This window comes from Coregonus lavaretus (assembly GCF_964263955.1).
Source record: "Coregonus lavaretus genome assembly, chromosome: 17".
Classification (NCBI taxonomy): domain Eukaryota; kingdom Metazoa; phylum Chordata; class Actinopteri; order Salmoniformes; family Salmonidae; genus Coregonus; species Coregonus lavaretus.
Genome location: NC_140004.1, coordinates 47,740,055 through 47,765,082, shown reverse-complemented (window position 1 = coordinate 47,765,082; position 25,028 = coordinate 47,740,055). Strand labels below are relative to the sequence as shown.

At 44.8% G+C, this 25,028-nt stretch overlaps 1 protein-coding gene across 1 annotated transcript; it reads left to right on the top strand.

Annotated features, from left to right (window-relative positions):
• The first annotated feature begins 248 nt into the window (after positions 1 to 248).
• LOC311144950 (elongation factor 2-like) lies at positions 249 to 23,444 on the top strand. The gene is made up of 15 exons (XM_084181139.1): positions 249 to 295; positions 1,383 to 1,597; positions 2,035 to 2,216; positions 6,226 to 6,437; positions 7,737 to 7,921; positions 8,438 to 8,543; positions 8,680 to 8,793; positions 9,677 to 9,815; positions 10,485 to 10,680; positions 11,351 to 11,609; positions 18,887 to 18,994; positions 19,157 to 19,510; positions 19,727 to 19,909; positions 21,568 to 21,700; positions 23,015 to 23,444. The coding sequence occupies exons 1-15, from the start codon at positions 293 to 295 to the stop codon at positions 23,206 to 23,208; spliced, it is 2,583 nt and encodes an 860-aa protein (XP_084037265.1). The 5' UTR covers positions 249 to 292; the 3' UTR covers positions 23,209 to 23,444.
• Positions 23,445 to 25,028: the final 1,584 nt, after the last annotated feature.

The following is a 25,028-nucleotide window of genomic DNA, read 5'->3' as shown; positions in this document are numbered from 1 at the left end:
TCTCCTCTCCCTGCTTCAGTCCCTGCACATCTCTGAGAGACTAACATGCTGCATAGCCTACATTTGTGACGACGCAGGATCGGCTATAGAAATTCTCTGCTATATCCCTTTTAATTTAAGTTCGGTCCATATGACACTTCATGACACTTCGTGACATTTCCACATGACTTCCAGAGTGCCGGCTGTCGCAGCATTTAACCAAGATCAGTGCGTCAGAGTCTCTCTTTTCTCCTCTAGTCCCCCGAAAGAGAAGAACAACCGGCTGAGGCTGGGGATATAACGAACCGCTATCATGGTAAGATTAGGCTATAGCCTGTTTTGACAAATTACAGCTGTTAACAATGTGTGAAATGTTTTCCTTTCTTCTAAAAGCGACGGTTTCCAAATTAATATCCCTTTAATATTATTTTCGATGACGTATGCAGAATTTTAGCAAATGATTATCAAACGAACAGAAATACAATATATCAATTACTTATTAGCCTAATAAGAATGCTCTGATTATCGAAAGCAGGTCACACTGTTAACAAAATATGTTATTCGTTTTACAAATCGAAGTAAAGCATAACCTATGTAATGTGACTAGGCAATTTATCAACAAGCCAATAAAGGAATATGTGCGCCAATACCCTGTGGAACTTGAGTTAGTTGCTGCAGGCTAACTGAATGCATTTGTTGTAAACAACTCCTTATCCCGTAGTGTTTCGTTTGAATTTAAATAGTGTTATTTTCGGTGGGCCTAGTGTGCGTGCCTGTGCAGGGGTACGGTCAGATAGAATACCATTACCCCCGGCCCGGGTTATAAATAGTACAAGCACGCAGTTCGCTGAGATGGCCGTATTAAAGTTTCACCGTCCTCACATTGGGCAACGCTGCCTGCCTCTGTAGCATTTTAGCCTAGACCCAGTTAACTACATGGGACTACAGTTTAGAAACGGTGTTGTCATTGTAAACAAATGCACCTGTTACAATGACACCATGCAGGTGTTCGAGCTGGGGTTACAGTGTCCTCTCTTAGATGCGTCATAGCCTATAGTCTACTGCAGCAAATGATTAGGCTATTTGATTTGGAGCTATAGGCAGTGTTCTCTGATTGGGAGACACACACACACACACAGTATACATAATGTATGCACACACACAGAGAAAGCGAGAGAGAGAGAGAGATGTAGAAAATTAAGTCGACAGCACTTTAAAAAGACAATCATCAACAATGAATTCAACAATTCATCAATCTCCACCGCTCCACTCCCCTCCCCAGTTGAATTTTACAGTTGACCAGATCTCACCTCCCCAGTTGAATTTTACAGTAGATCAGATGAATCTCCTCCCCTCCCCAGGTGAATTTTACAATAGACCCGATCTCACCTCCCCCTTTCCAGGTGAATTTTACAGTAGACCAGATCCGTGCGATCATGGACAAGAAGTCCAACATCAGGAACATGTCTGTGATCGCCCACGTGGACCACGGGAAGTCCACGCTCACAGACTCCCTGGTGTGCAAGGCTGGCATCATCGCTGGCGCCCGGGCCGGCGAGACGCGTTTCACAGACACCAGGAAAGATGAGCAGGAGAGATGCATCACCATCAAGTCAACGTAGGTGTTCCTGAAAGACAATATACCTCGTCATCCTCAGAGTGTACTATACAATGTTTTTTTTTTTTTACAACAATATGTCTCTCCTTCCTATTCTGGTGATTCTACTATCAGTGTGGAACCTTTGTGAGTGTAATATCCTCTATGGGAATCTGAGGTAGACCTACTAAACTAAGAGTTGTTCGACAATGAACCTGCATTTGAATGTATTGACCACATCACCATACGACCTAAAATATTATTCATTATGAACCTAAAAGACAAAAAACCTGATCCTAGATCAGCACTCCTGCTCTGAGATGTTTGACCTACGACCCCGGGTATCCTGTACCCTAATATACCACTATGTGACAGTGATTGAGAGACAGACATTAAAAAATGTACAATGGTCACGATTGTTACATGTCGCACCTCCCTCCCTCCCTCCCTCCCTGCAGAGCCATCTCTCTGTACTATGAACTGGCTGAGAATGACTTGGCCTTCATCAAACAGTGCAAGGATGGCTCTGGCTTCCTCATTAACCTGATAGACTCTCCCGGTCACGTGGACTTCTCCTCCGAGGTGACCGCTGCTCTCCGCGTCACAGACGGGGCTCTAGTAGTAGTAGATTGTGTTTCAGGTACGACCAAGGAAGGGCTTCATGTTGTGTCGGCGTCCCAAATGTCACCCTATTCCCTATATAGTGCACTACTATAGACCAGATTCCCCCCCCCCCCCCCAAAAAAAAATAAAAGAACCCTGGAAGAACTCATGAGGCTCTGATCAGAAGTAGTGACCTATGATATGGGGACTAGGGTGCTGTTTTGGACACAGCCTGTGTTTGTGTAGCAAGTGTAGTGTCCTGGCTGCGATGCATCCTATGCTTGGCTCCTCACAGCCCCAATAACAGCCCCATGATGCTTCATGTTCAAGGTTATTTGACCTTTGTTATAAAGTACATTGGAAAAAATGTTACTCACAAGGACTCTCACCGTTGACACATTATAATGAAGAACTATACAAATACTGTGCGAGTACTGTAGCTGTATAAAACGAAAGAACGACATATACTGTACTGTGGGACCTCGGGATACGAACACATCAGGAATGGAGGTCGCTCCGAACACTAACATTTTTCTAACTTTGAAATGTACTTCAAAAACACACATGTATTTTCTAACCACATGTATTGTCTAACCACATGTATTGTCTAACCATTTAGCCAGATATTGTCGGATGTGTTTTCAGATTATAGAAACTACATCTATGTTGCTAGTTATTCTGGGAGGCAAAAGGATTGCGCCACATTTGGCAAAACACACCAATGACCTTTTATTTCACCCTTTATATAGTACGACTTCGCTTATAAATGGTTTGTGACACATCTTAACGTACTGTGCTTATGAAGACTTTACAAATGCCCTACTAAGCCTTTATAAGTTGTAGTTTGTTTAGTCGAGGATCCGTATTAGTAAACAACAACAGGTAGTACAACAGGGAACCACGATGGCCCTTAGGCCTTTATGCATCATACTGTGGGTCCAATAACCATGATGGCCCTTAGGCCTTTATGCATCATACTGTGGGTCCAATAACCACGATGGCCCTTAGGCCTTTATGCATCATACTGTGGGTCCAATAACCACGATGGCCCTTAGGCCTTTATGCATCATACTGTGGGTCCAATAACCATGATGGCCCTTAGGCCTTTATGCATCATACTGTGGGTCCAATAACCATGATGGCCTTTATGCATCATACTGTGGGTCCAATAACCATGATGGCCATTAGGCCTTTATGCATCATACTGTGGGTCCAATAACCATGATGGCCCTTAGGCCTTTATGCATCATACTGTGGGTCCAATAACCACGATGGCCCTTAGGCCTTTATGCATCATACTGTGGGTCCAATAACCACGATGGCCCTTAGGCCTTTATGCATCATACTGTGGGTCCAATAACCATGATGGCCCTTAGGCCTTTATGCATCATACTGTGGGTCCAATAACCACGATGGCCCTTAGGCCTTTATGCATCATACTGTGGGTCCAATAACCATGATGGCCCTTAGGCCTTTATGCATCATACTGTGGGTCCAATAACCATGATGGCCCTTAGGCCTTTATACATCATACTGTGGGTCCAATAACCATGATGGCCCTTAGGCCTTTATGCATCATACTGTGGGTCCAATAACCACGATGGCCCTTAGGCCTTTATGCATCATACTGTGGGTCCAATAACCACGATGGCCCTTAGGCCTTTATGCATCATACTGTGGGTCCAATAACCACGATGGCCCTTAGGCCTTTATGCATCATACTGTGGGTCCAATAACCATGATGGCCCTTAGGCCTTTATGCATCATACTGTGGGTCCAATAACCACGATGGCCCTTAGGCCTTTATGCATCATACTGTGGGTCCAATAACCACGATGGCCCTTAGGCCTTTATGCATCATACTGTGGGTCCAATAACCATGATGGCCCTTAGGCCTTTATGCATCATACTGTGGGTCCAATAACCACGATGGCCCTTAGGCCTTTATGCATCATACTGTGGGTCCAATAACCATGATGGCCCTTAGGCCTTTATGCATCATACTGTGGGTCCAATAACCACGATGGCCCTTAGGCCTTTATGCATCATACTGTGGGTCCAATAACCATGATGGCCCTTAGGCCTTTATGCATCATACTGTGGGTCCAATAACCATGATGGCCCTTAGGCCTTTATGCATCATACTGTGGGTCCAATAACCATGATGGCCATTAGGCCTTTATGCATCATACTGTGGGTCCAATAACCACGATGGCCCTTAGGCCTTTATGCATCATACTGTGGGTCCAATAACCATGATGGCCCTTAGGCCTTTATGCATCATACTGTGGGTCCAATAACCATGATGGCCCTTAGGCCTTTATGCATCATACTGTGGGTCCAATAACCATGATGGCCCTTAGGCCTTTATACATCATACTGTGGGTCCAATAACCACGATGGCCCTTAGGCCTTTATGCATCATACTGTGGGTCCAATAACCATGATGGCCCTTAGGCCTTTATACATCATACTGTGGGTCCAATAACCACGATGGCCCTTAGGCCTTTATGCATCATACTGTGGGTCCAATAACCACGATGGCCCTTAGGCCTTTATGCATCATACTGTGGGTCCAATAACCACGATGGCCCTTAGGCCTTTATGCATCATACTGTGGGTCCAATAACCATGATGGCCCTTAGGCCTTTATGCATAATACTGTGGGTCCAATAACCATGATGGCCTTTATACATCATACTGTGGGTCCAATAACCACGATGGCCCTTAGGCCTTTATGCATCATACTGTGGGTCCAATAACCATGATGGCCCTTAGGCCTTTATGCATCATACTGTGGGTCCAATAACCACGATGGCCCTTAGGCCTTTATGCATCATACTGTGGGTCCAATAACCATGATGGCCCTTAGGCCTTTATGCATAATACTGTGGGTCCAATAACCATGATGGCCTTTATACATCATACTGTGGGTCCAATAACCACGATGGCCCTTAGGCCTTTATGCATCATACTGTGGGTCCAATAACCATGATGGCCTTTATACATCATACTGTGGGTCCAATAACCATGATGGCCCTTAGGCCTTTATGCATCATACTGTGGGTCCAATAACCATGATGGCCCTTAGGCCTTTATGCATCATACTGTGGGTCCAATAACCATGATGGCCCTTAGGCCTTTATGCATCATACTGTGGGTCCAATAACCACGATGGCCCTTAGGCCTTTATGCATCATACTGTGGGTCCAATAACCATGATGGCCATTAGGCCTTTATGCATCATACTGTGGGTCCAATAACCATGATGGCCCTTAGGCCTTTATGCATCATACTGTGGGTCCAATAACCATGATGGCCCTTAGGCCTTTATGCATCATACTGTGGGTCCAATAACCATGATGGCCCTTAGGCCTTTATGCATCATACTGTGGGTCCAATAACCATGATGGCCCTTAGGCCTTTATGCATCATACTGTGGGTCCAATAACCATGATGGCCCTTAGGCCTTTATGCATCATACTGTGGGTCCAATAACCATGATGGCCCTTAGGCCTTTATGCATCATACTGTGGGTCCAATAACCATGATGGCCCTTAGGCCTTTATGCATCATACTGTGAGTCCAATAACCATGATGGCCCTTAGGCCTTTATGCATCATACTGTGGGTCCAATAACCATGATGGCCTTTATACATCATACTGTGGGTCCAATAACCATGATGGCCCTTAGGCCTTTATGCATCATACTGTGGGTCCAATAACCATGATGGCCCTTAGGCCTTTATGCATCATACTGTGAGTCCAATAACCATGATGGCCCTTAGGCCTTTATGCATCATACTGTGGGTCCAATAACCATGATGGCCTTTATACATCATACTGTGGGTCCAATAACCATGATGGCCCTTAGGCTTTTATGCATCATACTGTGAGTCCAATAACCATGATGGCCCTTAGGCCTTTATGCATCATACTGTGGGTCCAATAACCATGATGGCCCTTAGGCCTTTATGCATCATACTGTGGGTCCAATAACCATGATAGCCCTTCTAAGGTGGTTCTATACCAACCTCCCCCTGTAGGTGTGTGTGTCCAGACTGAGACGGTGCTGCGACAGGCCATCGCAGAACGGATCAAGCCGGTTCTGATGATGAACAAGATGGACCGGGCGCTGTTGGAGCTGCAGCTGAAGCCCGACGCACTCTTTGCCACCTTCCAGCGCATCGTAGAGAACGTCAACGTCATCATCGCCACCTACGGAGAGGACGAGAGCGGACCCATGGGCAGCATCATGGTCAGTGTGTTACAGGGTTAGGGTGGTACCGTAAGATCCCTCCACAGTGTTAAGATGGTACCGTAAGATCCCTCCACAGTGTTAAGATGGTACCATAAGATCCCTCCACAGAGTTAAGATGGTACCATAAGAGCCCTACACAGTGTTAAGATGGTACCATAAGATCCCTCCACAGAGTTAAGATGGTACCATAAGATCCCTCCACAGAGTTAAGATGGTACCGTAAGATCCCTCCACAGTGTTAAGATGGTACCGTAAGATCCCTCCACAGAGTTAAGATGGGACCATAAGATCCCTCCACAGAGTTAAGATGGTACCATAAGATCCCTCCACAGAGTTAAGATGGGACCATAAGATCCCTCCACAGTGTTAAGATGGTACCGTAAGATCCCTCCACAGTGTTAAGATGGTACCGTAAGATCCCTCCACAGAGTTAAGATGGTACCATAAGAGCCCTCCACAGTGTTAAGATGGTACCGTAAGATCCCTCCACAGTGTTAAGATGGTACCGTAAGATCCCTCCAGTGTTAAGATGGTACCGTAAGATCCCTCCACAGAGTTAAGATGGGACCATAAGATCCCTCCACAGTGTTAAGATGGTACCATGAGATCACTCCAGGGTTAAGATGGTACCATAAGATCCCTCCAGGGTTAAGATGGTACCATAAGATCCCTCCACAGTGTTAAGATGGTACCGTAAGATCCCTCCAGTGTTAAGATGGTACCGTAAGATCCCTCCAGTGTTAAGATGGTACCATAAGATCCCTCCAGAGTTAAGATGGTACCATAAGATCCCTCCAGTGTTAAGATGGTACCGTAAGATCCCTCCAGTGTTAAGATGGTACCATAAGATCCCTCCAGAGTTAAGATGGTACCATAAGATCCCTCCACAGTGTTAAGATGGTACCATAAGATCCCTCCAGTGTTAAGATGGTACCGTAAGATCCCTCCAGTGTTAAGATGGTACCGTAAGATCCCTCCAGTGTTAAGATGGTATCGTAAGATCACTTCAGAGGGTTAAGATGGTACCATTAGATCACTCCAGAGGGTTAAGATGGTACCATTAGATCCCTCCAGGGTTAAGATGGTACCATTAGATCACTCCACAGCTCGAAATTGTTTCACTTGGTCCCTGAAATGCAAAATAAATATTTGGTGGCGCAACTGGCTAGTATGTTACGTGCATGTTTGCATGTATGTTAGTTAGTATGTTAAAAGCGGGCAGTCAAGTGTGTTTGCAAAGCAGAGGATCACTAGTTCAATCCCCTTGATGCGTCTGTTCCGTGTGTCCCTGTGTAGGTGGACCCAATGGTGGGCACAGTGGGTTTCGGCTCAGGCCTCCACGGCTGGGCCTTCACTCTGAAGCAGTTTGCTGAGATGTACGTGACCAAGTTCACAGCCAAGGGAGACAAAAAGACGGAGATGAACCCAGAGGAGCGCTGCAAGAAGGTGGAGGACATGATGAAGAAACTGTGGGGAGAAAAGTGAGTGGAGAGGAGAGAAGAGAGAGAACAGAGAGAGAGAGAGAACAGAGAAGAGAGAGAGAAGAGAGAGAGAAGAGAGAGAGAGAACAGAGAGAGAGAGAGAACAGAGAAGAGAGAGAGAAGAGAGAGAGAAGAGAGAGAGAGAACAGAGAGAGAACAGAGAGGAGAGAGAACAGAGAGAGAAGAGAGAGAAGAGAGAGAGAGAACAGAGAGAAGAGAGAGAACAGAGAGAAGAGAGAGAGAGAGAGAGAGAGAGAGAGAGAGAAGAGAGAGAACAGAGAGAGAAGAGAGAGAAGAGGGAGAACAGAGAGAAGAGAGAGAGAGAGAGAGAGAGAGAGGAAGGGAGATAGAGAACAGTTCAGTGGATGATTCTGGGTCAGTTTTCCAGACACAGATTAAACCTGGACTAAAAAGCAAACTCAATGGAGAATCGTTTTAGTCTAGGACCAGGCTTAATCGGTGTCCAGCAATGACTCCAGAGTACAGTTCAGTTAATGATAATGTGTTTTACTCCAGGTTCTTCGACCCTTCATGTGGAAAATTCAGCAAATCAGCCACCAACGCTGCGGGGGAAAAGCTCCCACGCACATTCTGCCAACTCGTCCTGGATCCCATCTTTAAGGTTTGTTTATGCCAAGGATCTGAGATTGATTATAGTCAAATGACTGGAGGTTTTTCAGTTAAGAAATATATAGAGAGGTAGCACGCACATCTGAACTAAATAATGTGACATTCACATTCATCTTGTTTTGCCAAAGGTGTTTGATGCCATCATGAACTTTAACAAAGAGACCGCCGACAAGCTGATTAAGAAACTGGATGTGAAGCTAGATGCTGATGACAAGGAGAAGGAGGGGAAACCACTGCTGAAGGTATGTCACCGCTTCAGAAATATGTAATAAGAAATGCTATTTATTAATTTTTTAAGCCGTTTTGTACCAGTATACTCTACTGAACATATTGGTATACTCTACTGAACATACTGGTATACTCTACTGAACATACTGGTATACTCTACTGAACATACTGGTATACTCTACTGAACATACTGGTATACCCTACTGAACATACTGGTATACTCTACTGAACATACTGGTATACCCTACTGAACATACTGGTATACCCTACTGAACATACTGGTATACCCTACTGAACATACTGGTATACCCTACTGAACATACTGGTATACCCTACTGAACATACTGGTATACCCTACTGAACATACTGGTATACCCTACTGAACATACTGGTATACCCTACTGAACATACTGGTATACCCTACTGAACATACTGGTATACCCTACTGAACATACTGGTATACTCTACTGAACATACTGGTATACTCTACTGAACATACTGGTATACCCTACTGAACATACTGGTATACCCTACTGAACATACTGGTATACTCTACCGAACATACTGGTATACTCTACTGAACATACTGGTATACCCTACTGAACATACTGGTATACCCTACTGAACATACTGGTATACTCTACTGAACATACTGGTATACTCTACTGAACATACTGGTATACCCTACTGAACATACTGGTATACCCTACTGAACATACTGGTATACTCTACTGAACATACTGGTATACCCTACTGAACATACTGGTATACTCTACTGAACATACTGGTATACTCTACTGAACATACTGGTATACCCTACTGAACATACTGGTATACCCTACTGAACATTCTGGTCCATAGAGATACAGTATAATGTTGTATTTCATTGTCCCCCAGGCAGTGATGCGCCGCTGGCTGCCAGCAGGGGACGCTCTGCTCCAGATGATCACCATCCACCTGCCCTCCCCCGTCACGGCCCAGAGGTACCGCTGTGAGCTGCTCTACGAGGGGCCTGGCGACGACGAGGCCGCTATGGGTGAGTTTATAGACTGGTGCTCCTGTCCAGCCTGGTTGTAGTAGTAGTAGTAATAGTATTAGTAGTAGTAATGATAGTAAAAGTAGTAGTAGTAGTAACAGTAGTAGTAGTAGCAGCAGTAAAATTAGTAGTAGTAGTAAAAGTATTATTATTAGTAGTAGTAGTAGTAGTACTTCATTAGTACTGGTGCTTCAGTCTGTTTGTTGTACTGGTGCCTGAGAACGAGGAGTCTGTAGTGGGCGAGTCAGTCCAGCCTGGTAGTAGTTGTAGTAGTAGTTTATTAGTATGAAGGGCCCGGGGACGAAGATTCCACCATGGGTGAGTCGGAGTCTAGCCTGGTGCTCCAGTTCGTTCATTAGACGATTCTTCTGTCTGTCTGTTTGTTCTTCGTAATGCCAACAGCCAAACGATAGAAGAGCTGGCTACATCACCAGACTAGGGTGAATCGGGGGAAACGATTAACTACCCAGAGCCCAATTCAGATTAACTACCCAGAGCTCAATTCAGATTAACTACCCAGAGCCCAATTCAGAGGAACTACACAGAGCCCAATTCAGATTAACTACCCAGAGCCCAATTCAGATTAACTACCCAGAGCCCAATTCAGATTCTCAACCTTCTCCCGAAAATCATACATTCCCTGATCGTCCTCCCTCTCAACCCTCCCAGGCATTAAGAACTGCGACCCCAAAGCTCCCTTGATGATGTATATCTCCAAAATGGTGCCCACCAGCGACAAGGGTCGCTTCTACGCCTTTGGCCGTGTGTTCTCCGGCATGGTGGCTACAGGGCAGAAGGTTCGCATCATGGGACCCAACTACACTCCTGGCAAGAAGGAGGACCTGTACCTCAAACCCATCCAGAGGTACATGGAGATCTAATACATTCATGTCCTATTTAACAGCTCAAAGACAGTAGGGTTGCTCAACCAAATGAGGATATGTTGCATCCCATTGATATTTTAAGTAGAAATCATTTTCTTTTATGAAGTGCCTTTTTAATATAGACCACATGAAAAATTCAATAAATCAGATTTTTTTATATGAATAAGCACTTGCTAAAGTGCCAAAATTCAGCTTTTTGGCATGTCCCTCTGTGACTTGTAGGAAGACACCCTGCAGTCTTAACCTCCCGAGTGGCGCAGTGGTCTAAGGCACTGCATCGCAGTGCTAGCTGTGCCACTAGAGATCCTGGTTCGAATCCAGGCTCTGTCGTAGCCGGCCGCGACCGGGAGACCCATGGGGCGGTGCACAATTGGCCCAGCGTTGTCCAGGGTAGGGGAGGGAATGGCCGGCAGGGATGTAGCTCAGTTGGTAGAGCGTGGTGTTTGCAACGCCAGGGTTGTGGGTTCAATTCCAGTATAAAAAATAAAAATGTATGCGCTCTGGATAAGAGCGTCTGCTAAATGACTAAAATGTAAAAATGTGTGAGTGTGTTCTACGCCAACGTTTTTATAAAAGGTGAGGTCCTCTGACAAATATAATATAACTGCTAGACTTCACTAAACTCTGCTGTGTTCCCCCCCTGACTCCCAGGACCATCCTGATGATGGGGCGCTACACGGAGCCCATTGAGGACGTGCCGTGCGGCAACATCGTGGGTCTGGTGGGAGTGGACCAGTTCCTGGTGAAGACCGGGACCATCTCCACCTTCGAGCACGCCCACAACCTGAGGGTGATGAAGTTCAGCGTCAGCCCCGTGGTCAGGGTGGCCGTGGAGTGCAAGAACCCTGCTGACCTGCCCAAGCTAGTGGAGGGACTCAAACGCCTGGCCAAGTCTGACCCCATGGTCCAGGTACTATACTATACTAGTCTGACCCCATGGTCCAGGTACTATACTATACTAGTCTGACCCCATGGTCCAGGTACTATACTATACTAGTCTGACCCCATGGTCCAGGTACTATACTATACTAGTCTGACCCCATGGTCCAGGTACTATACTATACTAGTCTGACCCCATGGTCCAGGTACTATACTAGTCTGACCCCATGGTCCAGGTACTATACTAGTCTGACCCCATGGTCCAGGTACTATACTAATCTGACCCCATGGTCCAGGTGCTATACTATACTAGTCTGACCCCATGGTCCAGGTACTATACTATACTAGTCTGACCCCATGGTCCAGGTACTATACTAGTCTGACCCCATGGTCCAGGTACTATACTATACTAGTCTGACCCCATGGTCCAGGTACTATACTAGTCTGACCCCATGGTCCAGGTACTATACTATACTAGTCTGACCCCATGGTCCAGGTACTATACTATACTAGTCTGACCCCATGGTCCAGGTACTATACTATACTAGTCTGACCCCATGGTCCAGGTACTATACTAGTCTGACCCCATGGTCCAGGTACTATACTATACTAGTCTGACCCCATGGTCCAGGTACTATACTATACTAGTCTGACCCCATGGTCCAGGTACTATACTATACTAGTCTGACCCCATGGTCCAGGTACTATACTATACTAGTCTGACCCCATGGTCCAGGTGCTATACTATACTAGTCTGACCCCATGGTCCAGGTACTATACTATACTAGTCTGACCCCATGGTCCAGGTACTATACTATACTAGTCTGACCCCATGGTCCAGGTACTATACTATACTAGTCTGACCCCATGGTCCAGGTACTATACTAGTCTGACCCCATGGTCCAGGTACTATACTATACTAGTCTGACCCCATGGTCCAGGTACTATACTATACTAGTCTGACCCCATGGTCCAGGTACTATACTATACTAGTCTGACCCCATGGTCCAGGTACTATACTATACTAGTCTGACCCCATGGTCCAGGTACTATACTATACTAGTCTGACCCCATGGTCCAGGTACTATACTATACTAGTCTGACCCCATGGTCCAGGTACTATACTAGTCTGACCCCATGGTCCAGGTACTATACTATACTAGTCTGACCCCATGGTCCAGGTACTATACTATACTAGTCTGACCCCATGGTCCAGGTACTATACTATACTAGTCTGACCCCATGGTCCAGGTACTATACTAGTCTGACCCCATGGTCCAGGTACTATACTATACTAGTCTGACCCCATGGTCCAGGTACTATACTATACTAGTCTGATCCCATGGTCCAGGTACTATACTATACTAGTCTGACCCCATGGTCCAGGTACTATACTATACTAGTCTGACCCCATGGTCCAGGTACTATACTATACTAGTCTGACCCCATGGTCCAGGTACTATACTATACTAGTCTGACCCCATGGTCCAGGTACTATACTATACTAGTCTGACCCCATGGTCCAGGTACTATACTAGTCTGACCCCATGGTCCAGGTACTATACTAGTCTGACCCCATGGTCCAGGTACTATACTAGTCTGACCCCATGGTCCAGGTACTATACTAGTCTGACCCCATGGTCCAGGTACTATACTATACTAGTCTGACCCCATGGTCCAGGTACTATACTATACTAGTCTGACCCCATGGTCCAGGTACTATACTATACTAGTCTGACCCCATGGTCCAGGTACTATACTATACTAGTCTGACCCCATGGTCCAGGTACTATACTAGTCTGACCCCATGGTCCAGGTACTATACTATACTAGTCTGACCCCATGGTCCAGGTACTATACTATACTAGTCTGACCCCATGGTCCAGGTACTCTACTAGTCTGACCCCATGGTCCAGGTACTCTACTAGTCTGACCCCATGGTCCAGGTACTATACTATACTAGTCTGACCCCATGGTCCAGGTACTATACTATACTAGTCTGACCCCATGGTCCAGGTACTATACTATACTAGTCTGACCCCATGGTCCAGGTACTATACTAGTCTGACCCCATGGTCCAGGTACTATACTAGTCTGACCCCATGGTCCAGGTACTATACTAGTCTGACCCCATGGACCAGGTACTATACTATACTAGTCTGACCCCATGGTCCAGGTACTATACTATACTAGTCTGATCCCATGGTCCAGGTGCTATACTATACTAGTCTGACCCCATGGTCCAGGTACTATACTATACTAGTCTGACCCCATGGTCCAGGTACTATACTATACTAGTCTGACCCCATGGTCCAGGTACTATACTATACTAGTCTGACCCCATGGTCCAGGTACTATACTATACTAGTCTGACCCCATGGTCCAGGTACTATACTAGTCTGACCCCATGGACCAGGTACTATACTATACTAGTCTGACCCCATGGTCCAGGTACTATACTATACTAGTCTGACCCCATGGTCCAGGTACTATACTATACTAGTCTGACCCCATGGTCCAGGTACTATACTATACTAGTCTGACCCCATGGTCCAGGTACTATACTATACTAGTCTGACCCCATGGTCCAGGTACTATACTATACTAGTCTGACCCCATGGTCCAGGTACTATACTATACTAGTCTGACCCCATGGTCCAGGTACTATACTATACTAGTCTGACCCCATGGTCCAGGTACTATACTATACTAGTCTGACCCCATGGTCCAGGTACTATACTATACTAGTCTGACCCCATGGTCCAGGTACTATACTATACTAGTCTGACCCCATGGTCCAGGTACTATACTATACTAGTCTGACCCCATGGTCCAGGTACTATACTATACTAGTCTGACCCCATGGTCCAGGTACTATACTATACTAGTCTGACCCCATGGTCCAGGTACAATACTATACTAGTCTGACCCCATGGTCCAGGTACTATACTATACTTGTCTGACCCCATGGTCCAGGTACAATACTATACTAGTCTGACCCCATGGTCCAGGTACAATACTATACTAGTCTGACCCCATGGTCCAGGTACTATACTAGTCTGACCCCATGGTCCAGGTACTATACTATACTAGTCTGATTTATGGTCCAGGTACTATACTAGTCTGACCCCATGGTCCAGGTACTATACTATACTAGTCTGACCCCATGGTCCAGGTACTATACTATACTAGTCTGACCCCATGGTCCAGGTTCTATACTATACTAGTCTGACCCCATGGTCCAGGTACTATACTAGTCTGACCCCATGGTCCAGGTACTATACTAGTCTGACCCCATGGTCCAGGTACTATACTAGTCTGACCCCATGGTCCAGGTACTATACTATACTAGTCTGACCCCAGGGTCCAGGTACAATACTAGTCTGACCCCATGGTCCAGGTACAATACTATACTAGTCTGACCCCATGGTCCAGGTACTATACTATACTAGTCTGACCCCATGGTCCAGGTACTATACTATACTAGTCTGACCCCATGGTCCAGGTACTATACTATACTAGTCTGACCCCATGGTCCAGGTACTATACTATACTAGTCTGACCCCATGGTCCAGGTACTATACTATACTAGTCTGACCCCATGGTCCAGGTACTATACTAGTCTGACCCCATGGTCCAGGTACTATACTATACTAGTCTGACCCCATGGTCCAGGTACTATACTAGTCTGACCCCATGGTCCAGGTACTATACTAATCTGACCCCATGGTCCAGGTACTATACTAGTCTGACCCCATGGTCCAGGTACTATACTATACTAGTCTGACCCCATGGTCCAGGTACTATACTATACTAGTCTGACCCCATGGTCCAGGTACTATACTATACTAGTCTGACCCCATGGTCCAGGTACTATACTATACTAGTCTGACCCCATGGTCCAGGTACTATACTATACTAGTCTGACCCCATGGTCCAGGTACTATACTATACTAGTCTGACCCCATGGTCCAGGTACTATACTATACTAGTCTGACCCCATGGTCCAGGTACTATACTAGTCTGACCCCATGGTCCAGGTACTATACTATACTAGTCTGACCCCATGGTCCAGGTACTATACTAGTCTGACCCCATGGTCCAGGTACTATACTAGTCTGACCCCATGGTCCAGGTACTATACTATACTAGTCTGACCCCATGGTCCAGGTACTATACTATACTAGTCTGACCCCATGGTCCAGGTACTATACTATACTAGTCTGACCCCATGGTCCAGGTACTATACTATACTAGTCTGACCCCATGGTCCAGGTACTATACTATACTAGTCTGACCCCATGGTCCAGGTGCTCTACTAGTCTGACCCCATGGTCCAGGTACTATACTAGTCTGACCCCATGGTCCAGGTACTATACTAGTCTGACCCCATGGTCCAGGTACTATACTATACTAGTCTGACCCCATGGTCCAGGTACTATACTATACTAGTCTGACCCCATGGTCCAGGTACTATACTATACTAGTCTGACCCCATGGTCCAGGTACTATACTATACTAGTCTGACCCCATGGTCCAGGTACTATACTAGTCTGACCCCATGGTCCAGGTACTATACTATACTAGTCTGACCCCATGGTCCAGGTACTATACTATACTAGTCTGACCCCATGGTCCAGGTACTATACTAGTCTGACCCCATGGTCCAGGTGCTATACTATACTAGTCTGACCCCATGGTCCAGGTACTATACTATACTAGTCTGACCCCATGGTCCAGGTACTATACTATACTAGTCTGACCCCATGGTCCAGTTACTATACTATACTAGTCTGACCCCATGGTCCAGGTACTATACTAGTCTGACCCCATGGTCCAGGTACTATACTATACTAGTCTGACCCCATGGTCCAGGTGCTATACTATACTAGTCTGACCCCATGGTCCAGGTACTATACTATACTAGTCTGACCCCATGGTCCAGGTACTATACTATACTAGTCTGACCCCATGGTCCAGGTACTATACTATACTAGTCTGACCCCATGGTCCAGGTACTATACTATACTAGTCTGACCCCATGGTCCAGGTACTATACTATACTAGTCTGACCCCATGGTCCAGGTACTATACTATACTAGTCTGACCCCATGGTCCAGGTACTATACTATACTAGTCTGACCCCATGGTCCAGGTACTATACTAGTCTGACCCCATGGTCCAGGTACTATACTAGTCTGACCCCATGGTCCAGGTACTATACTAGTCTGACCCCATGGTCCAGGTACTATACTATACTAGTCTGACCCCATGGTCCAGGTACTATACTAGTCTGACCCCATGGTCCAGGTACTATACTATACTAGTCTGACCCCATGGTCCAGGTACTATACTATACTAGTCTGACCCCATGGTCCAGGTACTATACTATACTAGTCTGACCCCATGGTCCAGGTACTATACTATACTAGTCTGACCCCATGGTCCAGGTACTATACTATACTAGTCTGACCCCATGGTCCAGGTACTATACTAGTCTGACCCCATGGTCCAGGTACTATACTATACTAGTCTGACCCCATGGTCCAGGTACTATACTATACTAGTCTGACCCCATGGTCCAGGTACTATACTATACTAGTCTGACCCCATGGTCCAGGTGCTCTACAGGGCCACAGACACCAGCCAAATATTTAGGGTTAACGGTAATCCTTTAGACTAGACTTCACTGTTTGTTTGTTTGTATATGTTGGGAAACAGTGTAGTTTATGATAGAGATGTAGGGAAACAGTGTAGTTTATGATAGAGATGTTGGGAAACAGTGTAGTTTATGATATAGATGTAGGGAAACAGTGTGGTTTATGATAGAGATGTAGGGAAACAGTGTGGTTTATGATAGAGATGTTGGGAAACAGTGTGGTTTATGATAGAGATGTTGGGAAACAGTGTGGTTTATGATAGTGATGTAGGGAAACAGTGTGGTTTATGGTAGAGATGTAGGGAAACAGTGTGGTTTATGATAGTGATATAGGGAAACAGTGTGGTTTATGATAGAGATGTAGGGAAACAGTGTGGTTTATGATATATATGTAGGGAGACAGTGTAGTTTATGATAGAGATGTTGGGAAACAGTGTGGTTTATGATAGAGATGTTGGGAAACAGTGTGGTTTATGATAGTGATGTAGGGAAACAGTGTGGTTTATGATAGAGATGTAGGGAAACAGTGTGGCTTATGATAGATATGTAGGGAAACAGTGTGGTTTATGATAGAGATGTAGGGAACAGTGTGGTTTATGATAGAGATGTTGGGAAACAGTGTGGTTTATGATAGTGATGTAGGGAAACAGTGTGGTTTATGATAGAGATGTAGGGAAACAGTGTGGTTTATGATAGATATGTAGGGAAACAGTGTGGTTTATGATAGAGATGTTGGGAAACAGTGTGGTTTATGATAGAGATGTAGGGAAACAGTGTAGTTTATGATAGAGATGTTGGGAAACAGTAAGGTTTATGATATAGATGTAAGGAAACAGTGTAGTTTATGATAGAGATGTAGGGAAACAGTGTAGTTTATGATAGAGGTGTTGGGAAACAGTGTGGTTTATGATAGTGATGTAGGGAAACAGTGTGGTTTATGATAGAGATGTAGGGAAACAGTGTGGTTTATGATAGAGATGTAGGGAAACAGTGTGGTTTATGATAGTGATGTAGGGAAACAGTGTGGTTTATGATAGAGATGTAGGGAAACAGTGTGGTTTATGATAGAGATGTTGGGAAACAGTGTGGTTTATGATAGAGATGTTGGGAAACAGTGTGGTTTATGATAGAGATGTAGGGAAACAGTGTGGTTTATGAAATAGGTGTTGGGAAACAGTGTGGTTTATGTTAGAGATGTTGGGAAACAGTGTAGTTTATGATAGTGATGTAGGGAAACAGTGTGGTTTATGATAGAGATGTAGGGAAACAGTGTGGTTTATGATAGAGATGTTGGGAAACAGTGTGGTTTATGTTAGAGATGTAGGGAAACAGTGTGGTTTATGATAGAGATGTAGGGAAACAGTGTGGTTTATGAAATAGGTGTTGGGAAACAGTGTGGTTTATGTTAGAGATGTTGGGAAACAGTGTAGTTTATGATAGTGATGTAGGGAAACAGTGTGGTTTATGATAGAGATGTAGGGAAACAGTGTGGTTTATGATAGAGATGTTGGGAAACAGTGTGGTTTATGTTAGAGATGTAGGGAAACAGTGTGGTTTATGATAGAGATGTTGGGAAACAGTGTGGTTTATGTTAGAGATGTAGGGAAACAGTGTAGTTTAACTGTTTTCGTCCTCTCTCTGTGTGGCAGTGCATCATTGAGGAGTCTGGAGAACACATCGTAGCTGGAGCTGGAGAGCTGCATCTGGAGATCTGCCTGAAGGATCTGGAGGAGGATCACGCTGGTATCCCCTTGAAGGTTGGGACGATACTGACTTACTGCATTGTACAGGATATACATTGCACCTTTTCAAAAGGATGAAATTAGCTTCTTTTGAATCACATCATAATTGTAACCTTTTAATAATGAGTGAAGATACTAAAAAGCTGAATCCTCTTCATACGTCTCCCTTTCTCCCAGAAATCTGACCCTGTGGTGTCTTACCGCGAGACCGTAGCCGAGGATTCAGACCAGGTCTGCCTGTCCAAGTCCCCCAACAAACACAACCGTCTGTACATGAAGGCCCGGCCCTTCCAGGACGGTCTGGCAGAGGACATCGATAAGGGGGAGGTTAGCTCCAGACAGGAACTGAAGACCAGGGCTCGCTACCTGACTGAGAAGTACGAGTGGGAGGTTACAGAGGCCCGCAAAATCTGGTGTTTCGGCCCCGACGGGACGGGACCCAACATCCTGACGGACGTCACCAAGGGGGTGCAGTACCTCAACGAGATCAAGGACAGCGTGGTGGCGGGGTTCCAGTGGGCGTCCAAGGAGGTGAGCAGACGCCAGCAGGGTCGGGGGTCAAGTCCCTTTAGCACTAACTTTTAGAACCAGATCCAAACCACCAGTCACAAACTAACTCTTGGAATTAGAGAACCACACCACCAGTGACAAACTAACCCTTAGAACCAGAGAACCACACCACCAGTGACAAACTAACCCTTAGAACCAGAGAACCACACCACCAGTGACAAACTTCCTCTTTCCCAGGGTGTCCTGTGTGAGGAGAACATGAGGGGGATACGTTTCGACGTCCATGACGTGACGCTGCATGCGGACGCCATCCATAGAGGGGGCGGGCAGATCATCCCAACGGCACGCCGAGTCATCTACGCCTCTCAACTCACAGCTCAGCCACGCCTTATGGAACCAGTCTACCTGGTCGAGATCCAGGTGAGACATCTACGCCTCACAGTTCAGCCACACCTTATGGTGGTCCAGATCTATGGTGCCAATCTACCTGGTCCAGATCTAGGCGAGTCATCTACGCCTCTCAGCTCACAGTTCAGCCACGCCTTATGGTGGTCCAGATCTAGGCGAGTCCATGTGGAACTCAGGAGTGAGATTCAAAATCAGAATCACCTTTATACGCCAACACATTTACATATACCAGTAATTTGACCTGATGAAAAGCTTATTTTTCTGAAATTGTTTACAAATGGATTACATCTGTTAGTGAGCATTTCTCCTTTGCCAAGATAATCCATCCACCTGACAGCATATCAAGAAGCTGATTAAACAGCATGATTATTACACAGGTGCACCTTGTGCTGGGGACAATAAAAGGCCACTCTAAAATGTGCAGTTTTGTCACACAACACAATGCCACGGATGAAGTTGAGGGAGTGTACAATTGGAATGCAGACTGCAGGAATGTCCACCAGAGCTGTTGCCAGAGAATTGAATGTTCATTTCTCTACCATAAGCCACCTCCAACGTCGTTTTAGAGAATTTGGCAGTACGTCCATCCCGCCTCATAACCGCAGACCACGTGTAACCACGCCAGCCCAGGACCTCCACATCCGGCTTCTTCACCTGCGGGATAATCTGAGACCAGCCACCCGGACAGCTGATGAAACTGTGGGTTTGCACAACTGAAGAATTTCTGCACAAACTGTCAGAAAACGTCTCAGGGAAGCTCATCTGCGTGCTAGTCGTCCTCACCAGGGTCTTGACCTGACTGCAGTCCGGTGTCGTAGCGAACTTCAGTGGGCAGATGTTCACCTTCGATGGCCACTGGCACGCTGGAGAAGTGTTCTCTTCGCGGACGAATCCCGGTTTCAACTGTACCGGGCAGATGGTAGACAGTGTGTATGGCGTCGTGTGGGCGAGCGGTTTGTTGACGTCAACATTGTGAACAGAGTGCCCCATGGTGGGGTTATGGTATGGGTAGGCATAAGCTACGGACAACAAACACAATTGCATTTTATCGATGGCAATTTGAACGCACAGAGATACCGTGACGAGATCCTGAGGCCCATTGATGTGCCATTCAGCCACCGCCATCACCTCATGTTTCAGCATGATAATGCACGGCCCCATTTCGCAAGGATCTGTACACAATTCCTGGAAGCTGAAAATGTCCCAGTTCTTCCATGGCCTGCATACTCACCAGACGTCACCCATTGAGCATGTTTGGGATGCTCTGGATCGACGTGTACGACAGCATGTTCCAGTTCCCACCAATATCCAGCAACTTCGCACAGCCATTGAAGAGGAGTGAGACAACATTCCACAGGTCACAATCAACAGCCTGATCAACTCTATGCAAAGGAGATGTGTCACGCTGCATGAGGCAAATGGTGGTCACACCAGATACTGACTGGTTCTCTGATCCACGCCCCTACCTTTCTTTAAGGTATCTGTGCCCAACAGATGCATATCTGTATTCCCAGTCATGTGAAATCCATAGATTAGAGCCAAATGAATTTATTTCAATTGACTGATTTCCTTATATGAACTGTAACTCAGTAAAATCTTTGAAATTGTTGCATGTTGTGTTTATATTTTTTGTTCAGTGTATTTCAACTTACCTAAACGTTCTTCCACAGTGTCCAGAGCACGTTGTTGGAGGGATCTACGGTGTGCTAAACAGAAAGAGAGGCATGGTATTTGAGGAGTCCCAGGTCGCTGGAACACCTATCTTCATCGTTAAGGCTTTCCTTCCAGTCAATGAATCATTTGGTGAGTTTCATCACACTTTCCAACTAAGCATTTCACCGTAACACTGAATGGAAACAGAACATTTAAAGGAACGCATTCAAATGTAACTTTTCTAAAACTTTTTCTATTCTATAACTAAAAATACTAATTTAGTAGGGCCAGGACAATACCACAGTACTTGTTAGTATCGTGGCAAGCAAACAAAACGGATTTAACTTCTTTAGGAAAACAGCCCTTATGTTGGAAACAAACACTGTGTTGTCATGTATTTACTTTCCAAGCTATATCACACAATATTTTACATACAGCAGGTTTTTAATGGACCAAAGAGTTTTCCATGGAAATAATATCACGATACTGGTATCGTCACAGCCATATCATAAAGGATTCGCCCTTTACCAAGCAATGGTTCATCAATGTAAAACATCATATCCATTAGACATCATATCCAGCCAGGATATGGAGGACTAAAAGTGCCACAATTAAATAAATAAATACACCATTAAATAATTACTTAAATGTGTCATTAATTAATTCAAATTAGAATTAAATACATAAATGTGTAATTAAATGTATCATTAATTAATTCAAATACCGATTCATTTTATGTAAAATACATATATAATTATTTCACTATTTACATTTACATTTCATGATCCTGCATTGCAGTGATTCATGAATTACTTAAAACTGTCAAACTGACCCATCAAAGTCAGTGGGCGGGGCTAACGCGAATCTAGTCTGATCCATTGCTTTGGTCTGAAGTAGAGTAGGCCAACCTGGATAGAGACAATGGAGGATCTCCGTGAACTTTCCAGGGAGTTGGTTAGAGACATTTTAAACTTAGCAGAGGATGTAGAAGCAGGACCTGCTGACATTATCCGGAATTGATTTGTCTTGGCTTGATGCAGAGGGTAACCAATCAGGCGTTAGGTTCCGCCTACCAACTTTTGATGGGTCAGTTTGACAGTTTTAAGTAATTCAGGAAGCACTCCAACGCAGGACCATGAAATGTAAATGTAAATAGTGAAATTATTATATATGTATTTTACATAAAATGAATCGGTATTTGAATTAATTAATGACACATTTAATAACACATTTATGTATTTAATTCTAATTTTAATTAATTAATGACACATTTAAGTAATTATTTAATGGTGTATTTATTTATTTAATTGTGGCACTTTTAGTCCTCCATAGCCAGGATAGGTGCGAAACAATGGAAATAGGAGTCAACCAACCAACCAACTAGTTACAGATAAGCATGACAAAACAACACAGACCTCTTGGTTGTTTATGAATATGTATTTTTATTTCCCCCGATGTTTTTAGGTTTCACAGCGGACCTGAGGTCCAACACAGGCGGCCAGGCCTTCCCCCAGTGTGTGTTCGACCACTGGCAGATCCTGCCCGGGGACCCCTTCGACGAGACCAGTCGGCCATGGCAAGTAGTGGCAGACACCCGCAAACGCAAAGGCCTCAAAGAGGGCATCCCTGCCCTGGACAACTACCTGGATAAACTGTGATCAACTGTGATTGGATTGCTGCTTCCCAGTGCAATTTAATCATCGTAGCACCCTAATGTGGAAATGTAAAAAAATACAAAACATAACCAAACAATAATAACAACAATGCACTATATTATAACAGAAAGGGGTATGAGGGGGGGGAAAGTTGACTAATACAGGTATTAAAAAAAGATACAGCTTTATTGTTTAAGTCTGTGAGATCCTGACAGCAAATAAAAAATGAGCACCTTGTTGTTTGTCTGTTTGCGTCATGATGGCATCCTTTACCCATAGCGAAACAAGAGGAGCATCCTTTACCCATAGCGAAACAAGAGGAGGATTCTTTACCCATAGCGAAACAAGAGGAGCATCCTTTACCCATAGCGAATCAAGAGGAGCATCCTTAACCCATAGCGAAACAAGAGGATTCTTTACCCATAGCGAAACAAGAGCATCCTTTACCCATAGCGAAACAAGAGGGGCATCCTTTACCCATAGCGAAACAAGGGGGGCATCCTTTACCCATAGCGAAACAAGAGGATCATCCTTTACCCATAGCGAAACAAGAGGAGCATCCTTTACCCATAGCGAATCAAGAGGAGCATCCTTTACCCATAGCGAATCAAGAGGAGCATCCTTTACCCATAGCGAAACAAGAGGGGCATCCTTTACCCATAGCGAAACAAGAGGGGCATCCTTTACCCATAGCGAAACAAGGGGAGCATCCTTTACCCATAGCGAAACAAGGGGAGCATCCTTTACCCATAGCGAAACAAGAGGAGCATCCTTTACCCATAGCAAAACAAGAGGAGCGTCCTTTACCCATAGCGAAACAAGAGGAGCATCCGTAACCCATAGCGAAACAAGAGGAGCATCCTTTACCTACATTTTTAAATTTCTACTCACATAGTATTTTAAGTTACCGTAACTTAACCAGCTAAGTAGGGCTACATTTCCCATAACATATTAAATATCTATTCCCTTAAATTCAAGTTCGCATAAGACTTCTGGTTCCATTTTAAAACATTAACCTAACTTCATCTAATGTAAGTCCTAACGTTTTAGTGGGTAGGTCCCCTTTCCCTAAACAACTCATACAAGGCCAACTAAATATGGGCCAACATATCATTTCTACACTTTAAAACTGCAGCACTAATTGCCTTAGCTAATTTATCTATTGAGTTTTGTTCATTAAATACAATTCACCATTTCAGGCCCTGATTGCGTTTTGCTACGTTCAACAAAAGAATGCTCAATTGACAACTTCTCTCTACACAGCTATGTTGTGGTAGAGAGAATATCCTGCTTAACCTTCTACTCAACAAACGAAAGGTTCAAAATGTGGGACGGAAACCATTTGGGGATTTGGGGACATTAACTCATATACAATTTTACACATACAATAAAAAGGGGACGCTCCAAGACCGCAAAAAAAAGAATTAGATGGTACATACACACAAGGTCAAACTAAATACAAAACAATTTTTCAAAACGCTGGGAAAGATGGCAGCATTTTATAAACACTCAACACTCTAGTTTGTTTCATTTTTGATAATTTGTACAAAAAACGAATTGTACCGCCAATTCATGGATCCCCCCCCCCCCCCCCAAAGAACTAAGTTGTAATGCAGTCATGTTTTAGATACACTTTCAACCATGTTCAATGTACAGATCTGGAAAACTCAGTATTATTGCTGTGACTGAAGGGGAACACACATCCACTGTTAATGAGTTAGTAGAACAGTGAGCTGCCTTGGGATAAATCCTCCTCGGTACTGACAAAGATACGTTTTTAACCAATCAACAGTCACCCCCCCCTCCCCACACATTGTCTCACT